Source organism: Zea mays, chromosome 3 (assembly GCF_902167145.1).
Source record: "Zea mays cultivar B73 chromosome 3, Zm-B73-REFERENCE-NAM-5.0, whole genome shotgun sequence".
NCBI lineage: Eukaryota > Viridiplantae > Streptophyta > Magnoliopsida > Poales > Poaceae > Zea > Zea mays.
In genome coordinates, this window is record NC_050098.1 from 25,953,136 (window position 1) to 25,970,469 (window position 17,334).

General features: G+C 50.0%; 1 protein-coding gene and 2 pseudogenes across 2 annotated transcripts; all 3 read left to right on the plus strand.

Moving 5' to 3' along the window:
* Window positions 1-1,087: 1,087 nt before the first annotated feature.
* On the plus strand, window positions 1,088-3,167 carry LOC103649868 (uncharacterized; annotated as a pseudogene).
* Window positions 3,168-3,176: 9 nt separating this feature from the next.
* LOC103649867 (pre-mRNA-splicing factor cwc25-like) lies at window positions 3,177-3,939 on the plus strand (annotated as a pseudogene).
* A 7,294-nt stretch (window positions 3,940-11,233) lies between these two features.
* Window positions 11,234-15,219, plus strand: LOC100191481 (uncharacterized). 2 transcript variants are annotated; one of them, XM_008673796.4, is made up of 6 exons: window positions 11,234-11,840; window positions 11,938-12,024; window positions 12,178-12,294; window positions 12,571-12,768; window positions 12,928-13,164; window positions 13,789-15,219. In XM_008673796.4, exons 1-6 carry the CDS (start codon window positions 11,654-11,656, stop codon window positions 15,006-15,008), a joined length of 2,046 nt encoding a protein of 681 aa, XP_008672018.1. In that variant the 5' UTR covers window positions 11,234-11,653; the 3' UTR covers window positions 15,009-15,219. The 2 variants fall into 2 exon arrangements, with proteins under 2 accessions (XP_008672018.1, NP_001130385.1); NM_001136913.1 differs by having other exon boundaries at window positions 11,464-11,840; window positions 11,935-12,024; window positions 13,789-15,177.
* Window positions 15,220-17,334: the final 2,115 nt, after the last annotated feature.

A 17,334-nucleotide genomic window follows, 5' to 3' on the forward strand; every position in this document is an offset into this window, starting at 1 on the left:
CGCTTCACCTCACCATGGAGCTCGTCCAGCGTGGTCCCGTGGACATCGAGGCCAACAACTATTCTGTTCTGGACGACGTGGCACCATCTCTGGCTCCTTCTATTCTACAGTTGGCGGTGCACGCAGAGGAGGAGCAGGTTCTCGTCACCACGCCAACCAAGTGTTCGACAATGGACCTCAACCGCGGCGCTTACTCCGTCCCCAACCTCCCCGTGGTCTGCATCGTGGGCGGGCCAAACTCCAACGAATACGGCACCAACCGCGTCCTGCACCACACCATCGGCATCCCCAGGGGCGGATCTGGGCCCCGGGCCACCTGGGCCGTGGCCCGGGGCGCAGCCCAAAAGTCCTCTTATATATATATGTTTTTTTCAGCCAAAAAATATAACCCAAAATACATTTTAGACTCAAATATATATATATATATATATATATGTTTTTCAGCCAAAAAATCTAACCCAAAATACTATGTTGATAGCGGCGCGACCGCCTCCCTCCAGTCCTCTATCGCTCTCCACGTATTTAGGCTCCACGGATCCGGCAAGGGCACAAGACAACAACTTTCGAGACGGCCCGGCAGGCTCTGACTCGGGCATCAACCACCACCAGTCTGCCCTCCACCTCCCTGCGACCCTGTCAGTGCCGCGCGCGTGGCCTGTACTGGCGCCGCGCCATTGTCCAAATCTGCCCCTATCATTACATCTTCTCCCAAGCTATACAACTTTTTCAACCTAATTTCCTTTCTTTTCTTATGCATAGGTGAGGGCGAAGCGCTTCCCTAGTCAATGGGCAGCGACCACCTGAGCGGTGAGCGTTGTGTCATGAGTGTTGACCGTTTGCTGCCATGTGCTCGTGAATCTTCTCTATTGTGAGTGATTGTTCACGAATGTCTAATTCACTTTCCCTACTTGTCATAGTTTCATTGGATTGTTTTAAATGTCCGTTATTAAATATTTATTGCTCGCTAGTTTATTTTTGAACTAAAACGCGAAAAAATGAGTCATTACATTTATAAAGTGGCCCGAAGCGTTAATTTTATGGAGCTCCGCCACTGAGCATCCCGGACTTCTCCCAGGAGCTCCGGGGCTTCCAGGCTATCACCTACTACCAGGCCATCATCAACAACTCGCTCGTGACCTCTACGTCAAGTGCGGCACGGTGGAGCTCACACGCCATGCGTTTGACCGGATGCCGGAGCGGCACCTTGCGTCCTGGAACGCCATGGCCCTCGCGCTCGCCAACCATGGCCGCGGCAAGGACTCGCTCGATCTGTTCAACCGGATGACGCGGGTGGAGAATGTGGTGCCAAATGCCATCACGTTCGTCGCGGGGTTCAGCGCCTGCAACCACGGTGGACTGACCATGGCGGCGATGGGCGCGACCGCTTCGCCACTCCCTTCCCTATTCCCCGCGGGGCAGCGACACACTCTACTCAAGCAACGCCTTCACCCGCAGCCTCGGGGACCTCGCCGTCGAGGCCGTCGGGGTCATCGTCGAGCCGAGCTATGGGTGCACGTTGGGGACGACGACTCGGACCACTACTGCTGGCAGCGGCATGTGGACATGACCACGTCACGACGAGCGTACGAGGTTGACGCGGACCACCCGGGCTCCGAGGTCGCAGCCGTCATGGCTGCCGCGACCGCCGTGTTCCACTGGGCCGGGGACGCGCACTACGCGCACCTACTGCTCCACCATGCGCAGCAGCTGTTCGACTTCGCCAACACCTACCGGGACACTACGACGCCGCGCTGCAGGTGCTCGGTCTACACCCCGACCACGGGCTCGTTACCTCCTTCCACACCATCAGGCTGCTGCTCTCCACCGAGTATTACATCTCCACGATGCTCACCGATGTAGCCCGTGTCAGCCTCATGGTGACGGTGGCAAGCCAACCTGCATCTACTTCAATTGATGCTCAAGGGATGTTTGATGAAATGCAGCAAAGTGATACCTCTGTTGCCATCGCACATACTGCCTTCAACACTTTCTTCAACACGGAGGAGCTAGATAGGTGGCTTGAAAGCTGCGATGAACAGGGTGAATCAATTGGAGTCAATAAGATCCATGTGAAGCCTCAGTTCTTTGATGTGGGCAAGGACTATAACTGGGCGAGGGGCATTCGGAGCACCGAGATCCAGCTCGCTGATGGCAAGAACTGTGAGCTACATAGGTGTTGGGCAGATATCTTGGATGCTATAAGCAAGGCTCAACATTCGACTGACATCACTGGCTGGTTGACTATACTGGTGAGGGATGATAGCAATTCTGTCGACCTGCTTACGAAGGAGGGCTTGCTGACTACCCATGATGTGGAGATTGCAAAAGGAGAGCAGGAAATCATGAACGAAGTATTTCCAGCAGAGAGCCGGTCATCTGGGTTTGGTGTGGCTATGGATCTTCCAGACATATGGCCTTGCTATGAGTCCAAACCATCTGATGCGCAAGGCTATGCTGTAAAAGGGATACCAAATCTCAGAAACACATGCTATCGGAGTGCAGTATTGCAGTGCCTGTTTATGCTCGGTAAGCTGCTAGAAAGGATACTAACATCGACATGGTTAGCCATCCAAGGGTGCTCACAAATTGGAGTCGGCGGGGTTCTTCAGCTGCCGTATTTGCTTGAGTTCTCACCTGTTCTCGAGGAGCTTTTTGTGGAGGCAAGTGCTTGGGATGTTCTTTACAACTTTGAGCAAGGAGACACATGGAATGTTCAACTCGTCGGATCCATTGATGGTGCTGCTGCTTTTGGTTTTCCCGAGACTCCTGAGCAAGCTGCAAGAGCTAGACTTGTGAGTGGAATTAAGCAACCATGGCCTCCACCTATGGCGTTTGAGTGCTTAGATTTGTGCATGGCCTCCGACAACTCGACGATCATGGTCAGCGGCTTGGGGGCAAGCCGCATTTCAAGCGGTGGGAAATGTTAGGAATGGTTGCCATATGAGGCATTAGACGGGGATAAGTGGGTATCTTCACCTATAAAAGGAGAGCTGTACCGGCTGTAGGGGCATCAAAGAATCATTTTACAACAGAAATCTCTACTTCCCATTATTGTTCATCTCTCCCTCTCCTTCCCTCTCTTGTTCTCAGATCCTCTCTCTTCCCAGTTCCTTCTAGAATATGTTGGTTGCTGCTACTCTGAAATTGTCCAGAATCATATGATCCGTGATACTCTTGCTGTTGGTTCGAGCTGTGAGATTAGTGTTGCTAACACACATGAAGAGGAAGAACCGCAAAAGGAACAAGAAGCATGCGCATTCTTACTCTGATGATGCCAGGAGACACAAGCGCAGATCAAGAAGGAGCACTGACTCAAGTGATGAGAGCGACAGTGAATATGAGAGCAGGTCTGAAGAAGAACGTCCAAGGAAGAAGCGCTCGCACAGAAGAAGGCATCACCGACACTCTTCGAGGTCAGACTCTGAAGACTACAGCGGTGATGAGGAAGATCCGCCAAGGACCATTCTCTGGGCCGCAGGAGGCACCATCAATCATCTGATGATGACTCGGAGAAGGACAAGGTCAAGTCAAGACATGGGAAGCCTCTGAGATCAAGTGATGAGGATGCAAAGTCAGATTCCAACAGACATCAGATGGTAGAGTTGCTGATGAATCAGAGAAGATTAGAAATGGCAAAAGGTCGCACAAGAATGGCCACCGACACCACCATAAAAGACATAGTAAGCCTGCAGAGCCTAATGACAAGAGACAAGTACTGAAAGATGAACAGAGGGCCCTCGAAAGGGACAGTGCAAAATTTGATGATACTGAGTTAACAATGAAGCGTGATCGCCTATGCTATGCGTTTGGTTAGCCGTCCGACCTCCGAAGGCTGAAGTCGAGAAAAGGGCTAGAACGGAGCCATTTGTGTCCTACTGTAGTGGTGCAATTTAAGTATTACACCATAGTGCAACAGAGTCTTTGAACACGTCTCAATTAAACGCCATGCATCGATATGCTGCATTCCACTCAATTAATCCAAAATTTTGACAATATACACCAAAAGCGTGTTTTCCTTCCTCGTCCTCGCCTCCTGCCCTGGAACTCCTCAGCCACACCTCCCTGCCCTGCTCAGCCTCATCCACCGCATCCGGCCCTCCTACTCCGGTACCGCCTGCGTCCCATCGACACCAAGACCCGTGTCCACGTGTAGTACCGCCGGCGATCCCTTGTTCCGAGGGAGTTGTGGCAGAGGGTCTTATGTCGCTCGTTTAGCCTCAAGTCCTATATATGACGATTATCTTATTTGGCTTGTTACATTCAGAGGGTCATGCTATAATTGGAAGATGTGAGGCCAATTTTAGAATCTAATGCTGGTTTAGCAAAATTTGAGAGATCAATCATTTTATGTGAGGAAACATTTAGTTAGATGGGTAACAGCTTGGGTAACAGTTCGTTTAGCCTCAACTCGAGACCTAAGTCTCCACTACATCCAAAAATCAATGCTACCTTAAGGTTATATTGTAAGAGTTTCTGCACTACATAATAATAGGCTCATGTCCTCGAATCGTGAAGGGAAACATGGACCTAGGTTGTCGCAGATTGCAATTGTTAGTATTGTTGTTGGCAGCAATATAATAATGTTTGGAGCTCCTGCTTACCACAACAACCAGGCTCAATTTTATATGTATGCACGCCAGTGGAAACAAACGACTATAATGTTGCACGCCAAGAGTTTTTTCCCCTTAAATTGGATGTCTTTGTTGATCAAGTCATGTACTCATGCCGGTACCAAAAACAATTGTTGTTATTCAATGTAGTTACTAAACTGCTTACATTTGATCCCAAACAAATATATATTTTCAAAACCATGCTTCTTCTCAAATTTTATAACATATTTTATTTTTCCTTAAACTGTTTGATCTTCTCTTCACATCTGCTCATGTGGTTTGTTCATGCTTGTCCTTATGCAACTTGTATTACTTGTGATATGTCTTTTCTCCCCCATCATATGATTCTGCTTGTCCATGTGCAGATTCCATGGTTTTTTTTTCCGAAGGTAACACTGAGCCAACAGTTGAGGTTATTTCCCTATATATTGAGATGTTTGCTTTGCTATTTTAGAAGTCATTTTCTCAAGAAGCTCTATCTTCTTGTTTTGTTAGTCTGAGATACTTAAAGCACTGGAAAGAGCAAAATTTAATGGTTGCCAATAGGAAAGAATCATGCTACTCGAGGTGTTCTGAACTCTGGAGCAATGCTTGTCTGTTTTTAGTGCTAAAAGTACGACTTTTGACAGCATGGTCACAAGAATAATGTCTATTGAACCAGTAATTGTTTCTACTGATTGTAGGTATGGGCACAATTAAACATTCCTGCAATTATTGAACCACAATTTTCTCGATAAGTTAGATTTTTTTCTCATTGTTTCTGCAAAGGTTGTTTTATAGATACCAGCAATGAGGAAAAAATCAAACACTAAAATAACATAAATGGTCCAACTATTTGGTAGTGCATTTTATTTGTAGCTGTAGATGTGAGAAATATTTTTTTGAAAAAAACTTGGTCAAAATTAGAGAAGTTTGACTTAGGACAAAAATAAAATGTCCTATAATTTGAGCAAAGGGTTAAGTTGCAAGGTAGTCATAAGCTATTGTACTATAATGCGGAACATTGGAGATGTCCTTTTGAGCTTATGCTGGGAACCAGAAATCTTTTTGAACATATGGTTCACATATCTAATAATAAACTGATAAAAATCAATATTACACTTAGTCAAAAGGTCGAGAAAGATATGAATTAAAAAAAGAATCTGAACCTATTTTTTTTATAGCTAGCTCGGTTACTCATCTCCCTTCACCTAGTGAGATGGTACTATGTGGGAGCATCGTGCTACATGTGGTTTCATGTCGTGTTTGTGCTTGGGTGATTTCTTATGGCCCTTTTGCGGTGTAATGTAAATTTATTGAGCCCATTGTTAGACGAGAAAGCTTATTGGGCTCATTGTTATAGATCTACGTGTTTCGTACGTGACGCACGACACACGAAACCGATGTTTAAAGTAGTAGAGATTGGCTTCATCCACCGCCTATGCCCGGTGATCAAAGAGAAGGTACATCTTGAGAGCACTGACCTCTAACTACTCGTCATATTGATTTGTGTTGCACATAGAGAAATCGTAATCGGTGCACGGATAACTTACTAGTACTAGTATTCCGTGAGGCCTCTCTTCCCGTGGGGCAGGTTTGTCAGCACCATAGTGGAGTATATACGGCAGGTGAGCCATGGAATCGATGCTCTTATCACACGCACGTTTTATTCGTGGATCTCTGTTCCAGCTTCTGGCTCGACGACAGGCTCCTGCTCCCTCGTGAACCGCACAATACAATACAAGTGGAGGAGGACAGGACGGCATGTCTGCTTCCTCCTCTTGCCTTCGGTTCGGTCAGTTTGGCAGCCAAGCCGGCACCGGCAGGCTGCAGGGGCATCTGGGCGCGCACAAACGATGCGCCAAATAAGCCGGTCAGTGATACACCCACATACCCACTAGCTCGGTCTACAGATTGCGCCGACTAGCAGACGAGTCCCTCGATCTCATTGGCTGCTTGAAGCAACATGTGGACGTCCACGACGGACAACTAAAGGAACGCTTCGCCATGGCCCATGGGCCCAAACGCCATGGGCAGAGTGAGCTTGTGACTTAAGCAACTCGAGTGAGCTTGTGACTTAAGCAAGGCTTCGTCTCTAGATTTTCTATGGAAAAAAGTCAGAGCTCTGCATTTTTTAAAATGATTTATACTACGTAGAAAACGTGCGTGTGAAGAAAAAAAATTATAAATAGTACATTAGAGGCTTTGGCTCTGGTTATGACTATAGCACTACTATATACTCCTTCAGTTTCTTTTTAGTTGTCGCTGGATAGTTCAATTTTGCACTATTCAGCGACAACTAAAACGAAACGGAGAGAGTACTAATCTATTAGAAACCTATTGTGTCACCTGGTGATACCTACCACGGACAAGAGCATATACACCACATTGGTTTCTCCTCTCTCTCTTCGGATGGGGCTCATAGTCCACCGTATACTTGTCTTGTTCCTTAACAACTTTCTTCCATTTTCGCCAGGACAACATCAGTAACAACAAACGTCGGATTTTAGGTTTAGTAGTCGAACTGTTTTACAATGGTTCCTGCATTCAAATTTCATTTCTTTAACGACCTCCCTGTCCCTGACACCACGCGGTCCCAATCAGCGCTACTGCTGTTGTGCGGCTGTGCCTGTGCATGTGCCACACCTCCTGCTTGCACCGACGGTGAGCACAGGCGTCGTCATCAGTTCAGCTAATCAGCTAGGAGCAGAAGAAGGCAAGCAGTTGATTGAATTATCAGTACATACAGAAAAGGATCACGACAGGCGTCGTCGTCAGTTCAGCTACGATGCGGAGAACGGTCAAACAGAGCAGAAGGTTTTTGGTTGGGGAGAACGGTCAAACAGAGCAGAAGGTCGTCAGTTCTACTCTGAAATGTAGAGTCTAGACTCATCTGACCTCCCCTTCGATCGTCGTCCCTGGGAGTTCCCGGTGAACAGGCAGGCAGGCAGGCAGGTTCGAGGGGCGTTTCCTGACCGACGGTGGTGTGATTTGGAACGCCTGAAACGCGTGGAGTGGACGACACACGATTGTTCAACGCTGTTCTGTTGGGAATTCGGTCGGAAAGCGCGCGAGGGCTCGTTGTGTTGTGTGTCTCGTTGGAGAACCAAGGGCGGAAGGCCAAGTTGGGTTCCTCGCGTCCGTCCGTCCGTCCGTGGCTGGCACTAGTGGCAGCGCCGATGTGCAAGCGCGACCGAATGCCCGTCAGCGCATGGCCACTTGTCGCTCTCGTGAAGCGATGTTGCAACCACTGCTGCATCTCTGCGTGGTGCGCCACTGCCACCCCTCAATCAGTGGCTGGCGGATCGATCATGGACGGTGCTTCGTTCTCTTTCTCCTCCTGCTGCTACACGTAGTACTCTGTGGCCCTTCTTTGCATGAGCATGACGGCGCGGCGATTCAGCAAGGAATTGAACTACTAGGTAGGTAGTAGCTAGGTCTACCTATATATATATATATATATATATATATATATATATATATATATATATATATATATATATATATATATATATATAGCTAAACGGTCTGCGCACGGTACTGGCATCAACACTATTAGACACGACACTATTAGACATTACTATCGTAATCATGTTGTATTGTGCCGACTTTAGTGTCTATCCATCGGCCTAAACACGACACTATAGTGTCTAATCGTGTTGTATTGTGCCAACACTAGTGTCTATCCATCGGCCTAAACACGACACTATAGTGTCTAATCGTACTGTATTGTGCCAACACTAGTGTCTATCCATCGGCCTAAACACCACACTATAGCGTCTAATCGTGTTGTGTCGATACTATACAACATTAACACCTATTTCACTTTAAGAGCTTAAAAAACACAGAAGATTTTTAAGATTATATTTATAATTTTAAAACTTGAATATATATATATATATATTATAAAGTGAGTTTATTATGTTTAAAATCATAACAAATCACGATGACATACACACGTCACAATACATCCATAGACCACTAGTTAGTCTAAGTCGTGACCAATCGTATCGACCAGTGGCGAAGACGAAGCCACCGCCCACCCTCGGCTCCGACGGTGCCTGGAACAGATGGCCGGGATCTCCAGAAAGACTGTGAATCCAACGCCACACGAAGCATGTCAGCCTTCTCGTCCTTCCCCACCTCTTACCACTGTCCGACCCATTCGTCCTCTCCCTCCCGTTGTTCTGGCTCACCACGCTCCCGCTCTCGTCTGCATGCGTGCGCGCATGTCGCCCTCCCCTCTCCGGCTGCGCTCAGGGGCTTTAAGTTTTTTTGTCTGGCTCCACCACTAAAGTCGACCACTTAATCGTAATGGGGTGATGACCCAAACACGACACTAAATCCGTGTCTTGCTGGCACTGACACTATATATAAATTGTGTCTTTTCTGTGCCGAAACACTATGGACCATACTGTACTTAGTATCGATATATTTACATTGATCCACTTGACCATCTATAGATATATGCCTGCCTGTATCTGTATGCCAGTAAAGGTAGTAAATGCTACGTGGTATACTGCTGCCGTGGTGGCCGCTAGGAGCTAAGCTACTTTGGAAGTAATGGATGCAGATGCACCTAGAGATGGTAATGGGGACCCGATCCCCGATTCCCCGCGGGGAATTCCTCTATTAGGGGATGAGATGAGGAAGTTTCTTCCCAACGGGGATGTAAATGGGGAAAACTTCTCCCCCGATGGGTAAACGGGGATGGGGATGGGGAAGCATTTTCCATCCCCGTTCCCCGCGGGGACCCGTTAAACTTACCTGTGACAATGTTTTTATGTAATAGTTAATAATAAAAGTAAAGAATTATCTTGTCAAGAGATCACCCGTTGTACAAATACATTGATTTTAATGTGCACATAATGAATTTTACATCTAACAATGTGTATAAGTGACAATATTTTACATTAATAACAAATGAAGTACGATTTATTTATAATTTAAGCGGGGATGGGGATCCTCGACGGGGATTTATCCCCGCGGGGAACAGGATGGGGAAGAAATGTCCCCCGCAAGCGTTCGTGGGGATCCCCGCGGGGAAATTTTTTTGTCGCGGAGACGAGTTTGGGGAGCTAAAACCCGACGAGGAATTCCCCGTTGCCATCCCTAGATGCACCCCTGGAAATTTATAAAACTAGTAATGTAGACTAAATTTTTATTATATATACCCTACCTATAATTTTATTATTATGTACCATCAATGCATATACATCCTTATTTTATTTTACTCTAGCTTTGCCGCTTGTGGCCGGCGCGGGTATAATTTGACTGCCATACGCCGGAACGGAAGCCGGTTGTATTATTGATCGGCGAAAAGGACATATGTGAACAGCTACAGTAGTGTATGCACACGTCCTGCTGTAATGTAACTTCTGCATTTCCCTGTACCATCAATGCATATACACTCCTGCCGTATAATAGCATACACGTCCTGCTACGCATCTCGGCAGTTTGGAAGTTTCAGAATTGGGCCGGCAAAAGCTTCGGTGCGAGCCGGCGCGCACGAACCAGGCGCGCACCGACTGCTTGGCGCGCACGAACCAGGAGGGAGGAAGAGGGGCACGATTGCCGGAGAGCAACAGCTAACCGTGACCGAAAAAAACAAACATACAAACAAACAAGAGAGTTACTATTATGAATAATAAATATACTGCCCGAAAGAAAAGAGGAACCCACCTACTCCTACTACTATCGAGTCTCGACTCCAGTGCTTGCTATTGCTACTGAATCGAGCGTCGTTACTGCCGAGCCTCAGAGTACTAATCCAGCTATCACCGCACGAGTCCGTACACAATTACAGTCACCACGAGTAGACGTGTGGATGTTGGCAAAAAAATTCTCCCCAACCTGCAAAACAGAAAGGCCGCGCGCGTCGCTTTCGCCGTGCTGCTCTTCAGTCAGCCGGCGGCCGGCGCAACTCGCGCGCGACGGACCGGACCCCGCCAAAAAAAAAACCAAATCGTGGAACAGGAGCACGCGATTGGAGACGGAAGCAGACGCACAAAGCACGGAAAAGAAGCAGCGGCGGGCCGGCGGCTTTTGAGCTGAGCCGCCTGAGGGCTGAGGCCAGCCCAGCAGCTCTCCTCTCTTTCAGCTTCGCCATCGTCACCCCCCACGAAGTCCTCGTCCGGTCTCTGACTCTCTGTGCGCCGGCACAGGGGCACCGGGCACCGATTACCCAAAAGGTCCAGCGCTGCTCGTGCGGGACACGTTCTCGCTCTGCGCCGGCGCCGCAGACAAGTTCCACCGGGGTGGACACGAGTGTCACGCGGTTCGTCGGACTTCCGAGTTAGCTCGACGGTCGAGAGCACGCACGCTCGCTTGCTCGTCCACGCTTTTGCCTTCTGCTCAGGGCCTCAGGGGTCGCTGAGTCAGGCGGCCAGGATACCCTGACGATTTCCCTTTCCTGATCCTGCAGCAAGGAGATGAGATTCTCAGTGAAGTGCCATGTGCCACTGCTTGCTTGACAGCGGAGTACGTATACCAGGCAACGATCCGAGCGAGCAAGAGAGATTCCCGATCTCGCATCCCGCGGCGGGCTACTCGTGTCGAACCCTCCTCAATATCAATAATACACGGACGGACCCGTTTCTCCCTCCCGCACGTTATTTACACCTGCCGGTGACCGCTGGTCAGCCATCTCTGTTTTTAATTATACTAGTTTTTTTGTTTGTTTGCTTGGGAAGCTCCAGCTGCATTCTTTATTGGCGGGGCAGGAAAATTGTGTTCCCCCAAAACACAAGAAGTTAAAAAATGTAAAATACTAATGACAGTCTACTGTCAACAGGGCGGGGCGTGACAGATGGAGTTATGGAGAGGAATAAATGGAGGTGGCGAGGGGAGGAGAGACGGACGAAACGGACGGACGCCACGCCCTGCCCGCCGGGGCTGCTTGCCACTCCTCTCTCTTCCTCATCCATCCTCGCCCCGGCCCCGCCCCCAGAACCAAACCAGCCTCCCTCCCCAGCAGCTCACGAGAGAGCGCAAGCAAGTATTACTGCGCACCGCCTCGCCCGCGGGCGTCAGCGTGAAGCTGCCGCACAGCTACCCCGCGAGGCATGGGGATGGACGCCGGCGGCGGGAAGCTGCCGTACAGCTACCCCGCCCACCAGGACGGCAAGCTGGTGAAGAGCTTCAGCCGCGTGGAGCCCCGCAAGTTCGGCCTCGCCCTCGTCGCGGGCTTCCTGCTCGTCACCTGCGCCTACTTCTCCACCGCCAAGTTCGACGCCATCCACGTCGCCATGAGTAAGCCCACCGCCAAGTTCGACGCCATCCATCCCGTCCCGTGCGGCCGTGCCTGAGTGCTGACTCTCCGGATGTGTCTGTTTGTTCGCTCCAGCAGTCAGCCCCGTCTCCGGCAATGCGGCTGGGATCGGCCCGCTAGTGGGCGCCGCCAACGCCGACACCTCCGACTCCAAGCAGCGATTAGGTGAGTGAGGAGGATCTTCTCCAAGTACAGGGCGACATGCCTACTCACCTTAACTGATCCCCCTCATCAGTCATCACTAACAACTAACACGGTTACTGTACTGTACCAATCCACGGCCTGGCCTGCCTGACGACCTTGCTGTCCCCGTTACAGATTTGGGCAAGCAAGACCCGGACGACGCGCTGTCCAGGTCCGAGGAGGAGGAGGGGAGCAGGGCCGACGAGGTGCTGGAGAAGGACGACGGCAAGGCATCCTCGTCGTCGGGGACAGGTACACCGCGCTTCCGTCACCGGCAAGGCATCGCCTGTTGTTTTTTCGAGATTGAGTGGCCGTCCGTGCTTGCCCTTCCCTTCCATGGAGGCGTCAAGCTGGCCGCCGCGGCCGGACTCGTGTGCCCCCGCCCGCCGTACTCCCAACGTCCTGCACCGCTGCACGCAAAGCCAGCCCCAAAAATCAGATAAAAGGACCGGCCGGTTTTTTCCTCCGCTTCCCTTTCCCCCACTCTATAATCAATCGCTTTTTTTTTCTTTTCCCTGTCATCACCAGATTCCGGCAGCAATGCGCCGCTGGAGGACACGAGGAGAGACGAGACCTTTGTGGGGGACAGCGGTGGTGCATCTTCCGCGGCGGGCGCCAGGAGTGAGGCGGTTCCTGCCAGGCACGAGCACGACGATGACGCCCCCGCTGCCGCCCTGCTTCCTCCCGTGACGTCAGAGGGAGCCGCGAACAGCACGCAAGGATCAGGTGAGAGAGCAATCACTCAAACCTACAACTGCTAACTTACTGGTACTGGTATTTATACTCTTTTCAAGCAAGATAGATGCATTGCTCGCTCGTTTCCCTCTTTGGGGAAGGATAGGGAAATGTAGGATTTTAACGAGCTGCCGCCGCGTTCTTGGTCAGGAGTTCTTGAGGACGAGGAGCTGCAGGTGCAGGACGCTGTCGCCAATCCTTCCAAGAGGAGCAACGATTCAGCCGCCACGCGCAGCAGCAGCAGTGGCCGCTCGCCCTCTGTGGTTCACTCTGATCCTGCCATCCTCCCTGCTCCCTCGCAGCAGATTGCTCCTGCTGCTCCTCAAGAGGCAGATAAGGCTCTTGCTGTTCAGCATATTCCAGCGATACCTGAGGTTAAGCAATCAGGTATCCTCCCTGATCCTTCTCCTCTTTTGTGGTAAAAAGGATGTTTTCTCTCCTGTCAAATTACGGTGCCGGTAAGCAGCTAGTCAATGTGAGGGACGCCGAAAAGAAAAGAAAAGAAAAAACCGTGCTTGCAATTCTACAGCGTCTCAGGCATGTCGTTGCAAAATGCACTTTGGTCAGCCTACAGTCGTAGTAGCGTTTTTTTTCTTTGCAGCCTTCTATCTCAACGAAGGGCCCGATGCTGTTGCTGCTATTGGACCACTGCTTTTGATCACACTCTGTCCTATGTGGGCTGTGGCTCTGTGTCCGTGCTCATGTTCTTCGCCTTTCTTGAGATGAGAGCAACGTGCTACTACTAGGCAGCATCATCCCGTTCCAATAGCTGATGGATTGCTCCATCTCTAGGCATCTCGTCCGATCATACTATACTTTTCCGTAGGGTCCGGTGGACGGTGGTCTACCATGAACCTTGTTCACCCTCCGTCAAGCTCTTTTTCCTGCTATTGAAAACACACGCACGCACGCACTCTCTCTTTTGGAGCTGCCTTTTCTTGTCCAGCCGGTCATTCCATGATTAGCTGACAAGCAACGTGCTAAACTGAAATTTTTTTTAATGGTCGCAAGATTCGGAGACGCCGGCGCGGGAGTGGAAGCCGCTGTGCGACATCACCTCGAACCGCCGCATCGACTGGTGCGAGCTCGACGGCGACGTCCGCGTGCTGGGCGCCAACGCGAGCGTCACGCTGGTGGCGCCGCCCGGCGGGGCGGACGGCCGCACCTTCCGCGCGGAGTCGTGGCGCATCAAGCCGTACCCGCGCAAGGCGGACCCGAACGCGATGCGCGTCGTCCGCGTGCTGACGGTGCGGTCGGTGCCCGGCGAGGCGCCCGCGTGCACGGACCGGCACGGCGTCCCGGCGCTGGTGTTCTCGGACCGCGGGTACACGGGGAACTACTTCCACGCGTTCACGGACGTGATCCTGCCGCTGTTCCTGACGGCGCGGCAGTACGCCGGCGAGGTGCGGCTGCTGGTGACGGACCTCCAGGCGTGGTGGGTGGGCAAGTTCGCGCCGGTGTTCAGGAGCATCTCCAACTACGAGCTGGTGGACCTGGACCGCGACCCGCGCGTGCACTGCTTCCGCCACGTCCAGGTGGGGCTCACCAGCCACGACGACTTCAGCATCGACCCGCGCCGCGCCCCCAACGGCTACTCCATGCTGGACTTCACCGGGTTCATGCGCGCCGCCTACGGGCTCCCGCGCGGCGACGTCGCCGCCGCCGCTGGCCCGTCGTCGAAGCGGCGGCCGAGGCTGCTGCTGATCGCGCGCGCGCGGACGCGGCGGTTCGTGAACGCGGAGGAGATCGTGCGCGGCGCGGAGAAGCTCGGGTTCGAGGTGGTGGTGTCGGAGGGGACGCACGAGGTGGCGCCCTTCGCGGAGCTGGCCAACAGCTGCGACGCCATCATGGGCGTGCACGGCGCCGGGCTGACCAACATGGTGTTCGTGCCGACGGGCGGGGTGGTCATCCAGGTGGTGCCGCTGGGCGGGCTGGAGTTCGTGGCGGGCTACTTCCGGGGTCCGTCCAGGGACATGGGGCTGCGCTACCTCGAGTACCGGATCACGCCGGAGGAGAGCACCCTGATCAACCAGTACCCGCGCGACCACCCCATCTTCACGGACCCCAACGGGATCAAGAGCAAGGGCTGGGAGTCCCTCAAGGATGCCTACCTCGACAAGCAGGACGTGTCGTTGGACATGAAGAGGTTCCGGCCCACGCTCAAGAAGGCCATCGCGCACATCAGGAAGGCCAGGGCCAAGGCCAACGCCGGCGGCGGCGGCAACAACTAGGCATCGCCGTACATGTGCTCATTCATCCTCCTCTTACTCTACTTTTGTTTTTCCTCCCCTCCTTTTCGGATTATGGCAGTACTTGTATGTAGCAAGCAGAAATCGATCAAATGTATAATATGGCAGGGAAAGAAGTTAGAGCAAATCATATATTCTCTTTTCCCCCCACTTTTCGGTGAGGGTCAATGGTGGATGGAGAGTATGATCAGGACTGAGATTCTCCTATAAACATTTTAGATTTAGTTTCTCTCGAGGAAAAAAAAAATTCAGATAGCGAATAGTACCTACTTAGTACATAATAGTAATTTTTTATACAAATTTAATAAAATATAGTTTAACAAATTGCTATCCTAAAATTACATCCTTGGGACGAGGAAGTACTTTATTTGCTTCGTGATTCTCTCTAATCATTGCACTGTCACGCCAATGATGCGTCCACAACGTCCTATATCACTTCTCGCTACAGAAACAATCGTGTAGGAGTAAGAGTACTCCTAATTTGTCATTGTGCCATGGGAACAAGGATGGGTCCTTCCAGAGTGTTCTCGGTCTAGCATATTTAATTAAGCATATGCATGCTGATTTATTCATTTCCTGATCATAAATTGTTCTAACTGTTTTAGAGAGTCAAAATAGTTCGAGTTTGATGAAAAATGATAGAAAAAAATAAATAAATATGTATGATTGTTTCATGAAACACTTTTATTATAAAAAATATTCGAATAGATTATAATTTAGGACCGAGAGAGTACTGGGGCGTTTGAATTGAAAAGCTAAACTTAAGTCCCTGTCGCATTGGATGTTTGGATGCTAGTTACGAGTATTCAATATAGTCTAATTATACAACTAGTTATACAAATGAGGAGTAAAAGACAAAACAAATTTATTAAGCCTAATTAGCTCATGACTCATCCATGTAATGCTACACTAACCATTTGCCAATCATATATTAATTAGGCTTAAAATTGTGTCTCGTCGTTTAGCCTTTGGCCGTATAATTAGTCTATATTTAATACTCGTAATAGTTATTGAAACATATGATATAAGCTAAACTCAAAGGATTTTTCATTTTTGTGTAAGGGAAACTAGTTTATTTTTATATTGGGAAATAAGAATCCTTGGTAAGAAAAAACAAACTGAGAATTACTACAAGTACTCTGTTTCTGCCGAGTGCCGACAGAGACACCTCGTCACATGATCTGCGTGGGTGCATGGGAGAGAACGTGAGCTCTGGACCAGGCGCACGTTGCGGGGCCCGCCAGACCACCAACAAGCGACGAGGATCTCGCGCTCACACGGCACTGCGCTGCACGTAAACTAAAGAAAAATCCAGGAGAGACGAGAGGGTCCGTGGTTTTTTTTTACTTGATGACGACTGAGCTCTCATCAGTTTAGTTTAGCTCTAAATGACATGGAAGTATATATACATGCTCTCAAGAAGCACTTTTTTTGTTTGACGGCACCCGTAAAACAGCACGTTGCGGGGCCCGCCAGACCACCAACAAGCGACGAGGATCTCGCGCTCACACGGCACTGCGCTGCACGTAAACTAAAGAAAAATCCAGGAGAGACGAGAGGGTCCGTGGTTTTTTTTACTTGATGACGACTGAGCTCTCATCAGTTTAGTTTAGCTCTAAATGACATGGAAGTATATATACATGCTCTCAAGAAGCACTTTTTTTGTTTGACGGCACCCGTAAAACAGCACGTTGCGGCGGAGAAAGTCGGCATTGACCATCACCAATACGACACCTAGTTGCTAAATTTCTGACGCTGCCGCTACTCATCATGGATGTACACGTATTCCGGTGGTGTACCTACGACGTACGTAGGAGTACGATCTAGCCTGCTCTAGAGCAAGAATTGGTTGGTGAGGAATAAACACTAGTAGTACCTACCAAGGCAGCGAGAGGACCAGGAATGATATGATATACGGACCGTGTGTGTGTGATCTGTGATGTGATGTCATAGGGGATCAGCATTCGCATCTCTCTCTCTGTGCAAATTTCCATCCGCACCGCCTCTTGCGTGGACCATTTTCAATTCTGCATGTGCATGCGTGGTCAAGTTGCGATATGCACGCGACTCTTGCTGCTTTGTTTATTATTTTGTTTTATTTTTTTTGGTTCAATCAAGCGACAACAGTACCTGCCTCTGCCTGCGTGTTTGAACAATAGGGGTAGGGGCAGCTGGGCGGGGGAATCAAAGCACACACACGCAGAGTAGTGAGTGTAATCCACCTAGCAGTTTGGCAGTTAGTATCACATAGAAAACTACATACCAACGTAGTAATTACATATTATTGTGGTGTACTGAAAACGAGATT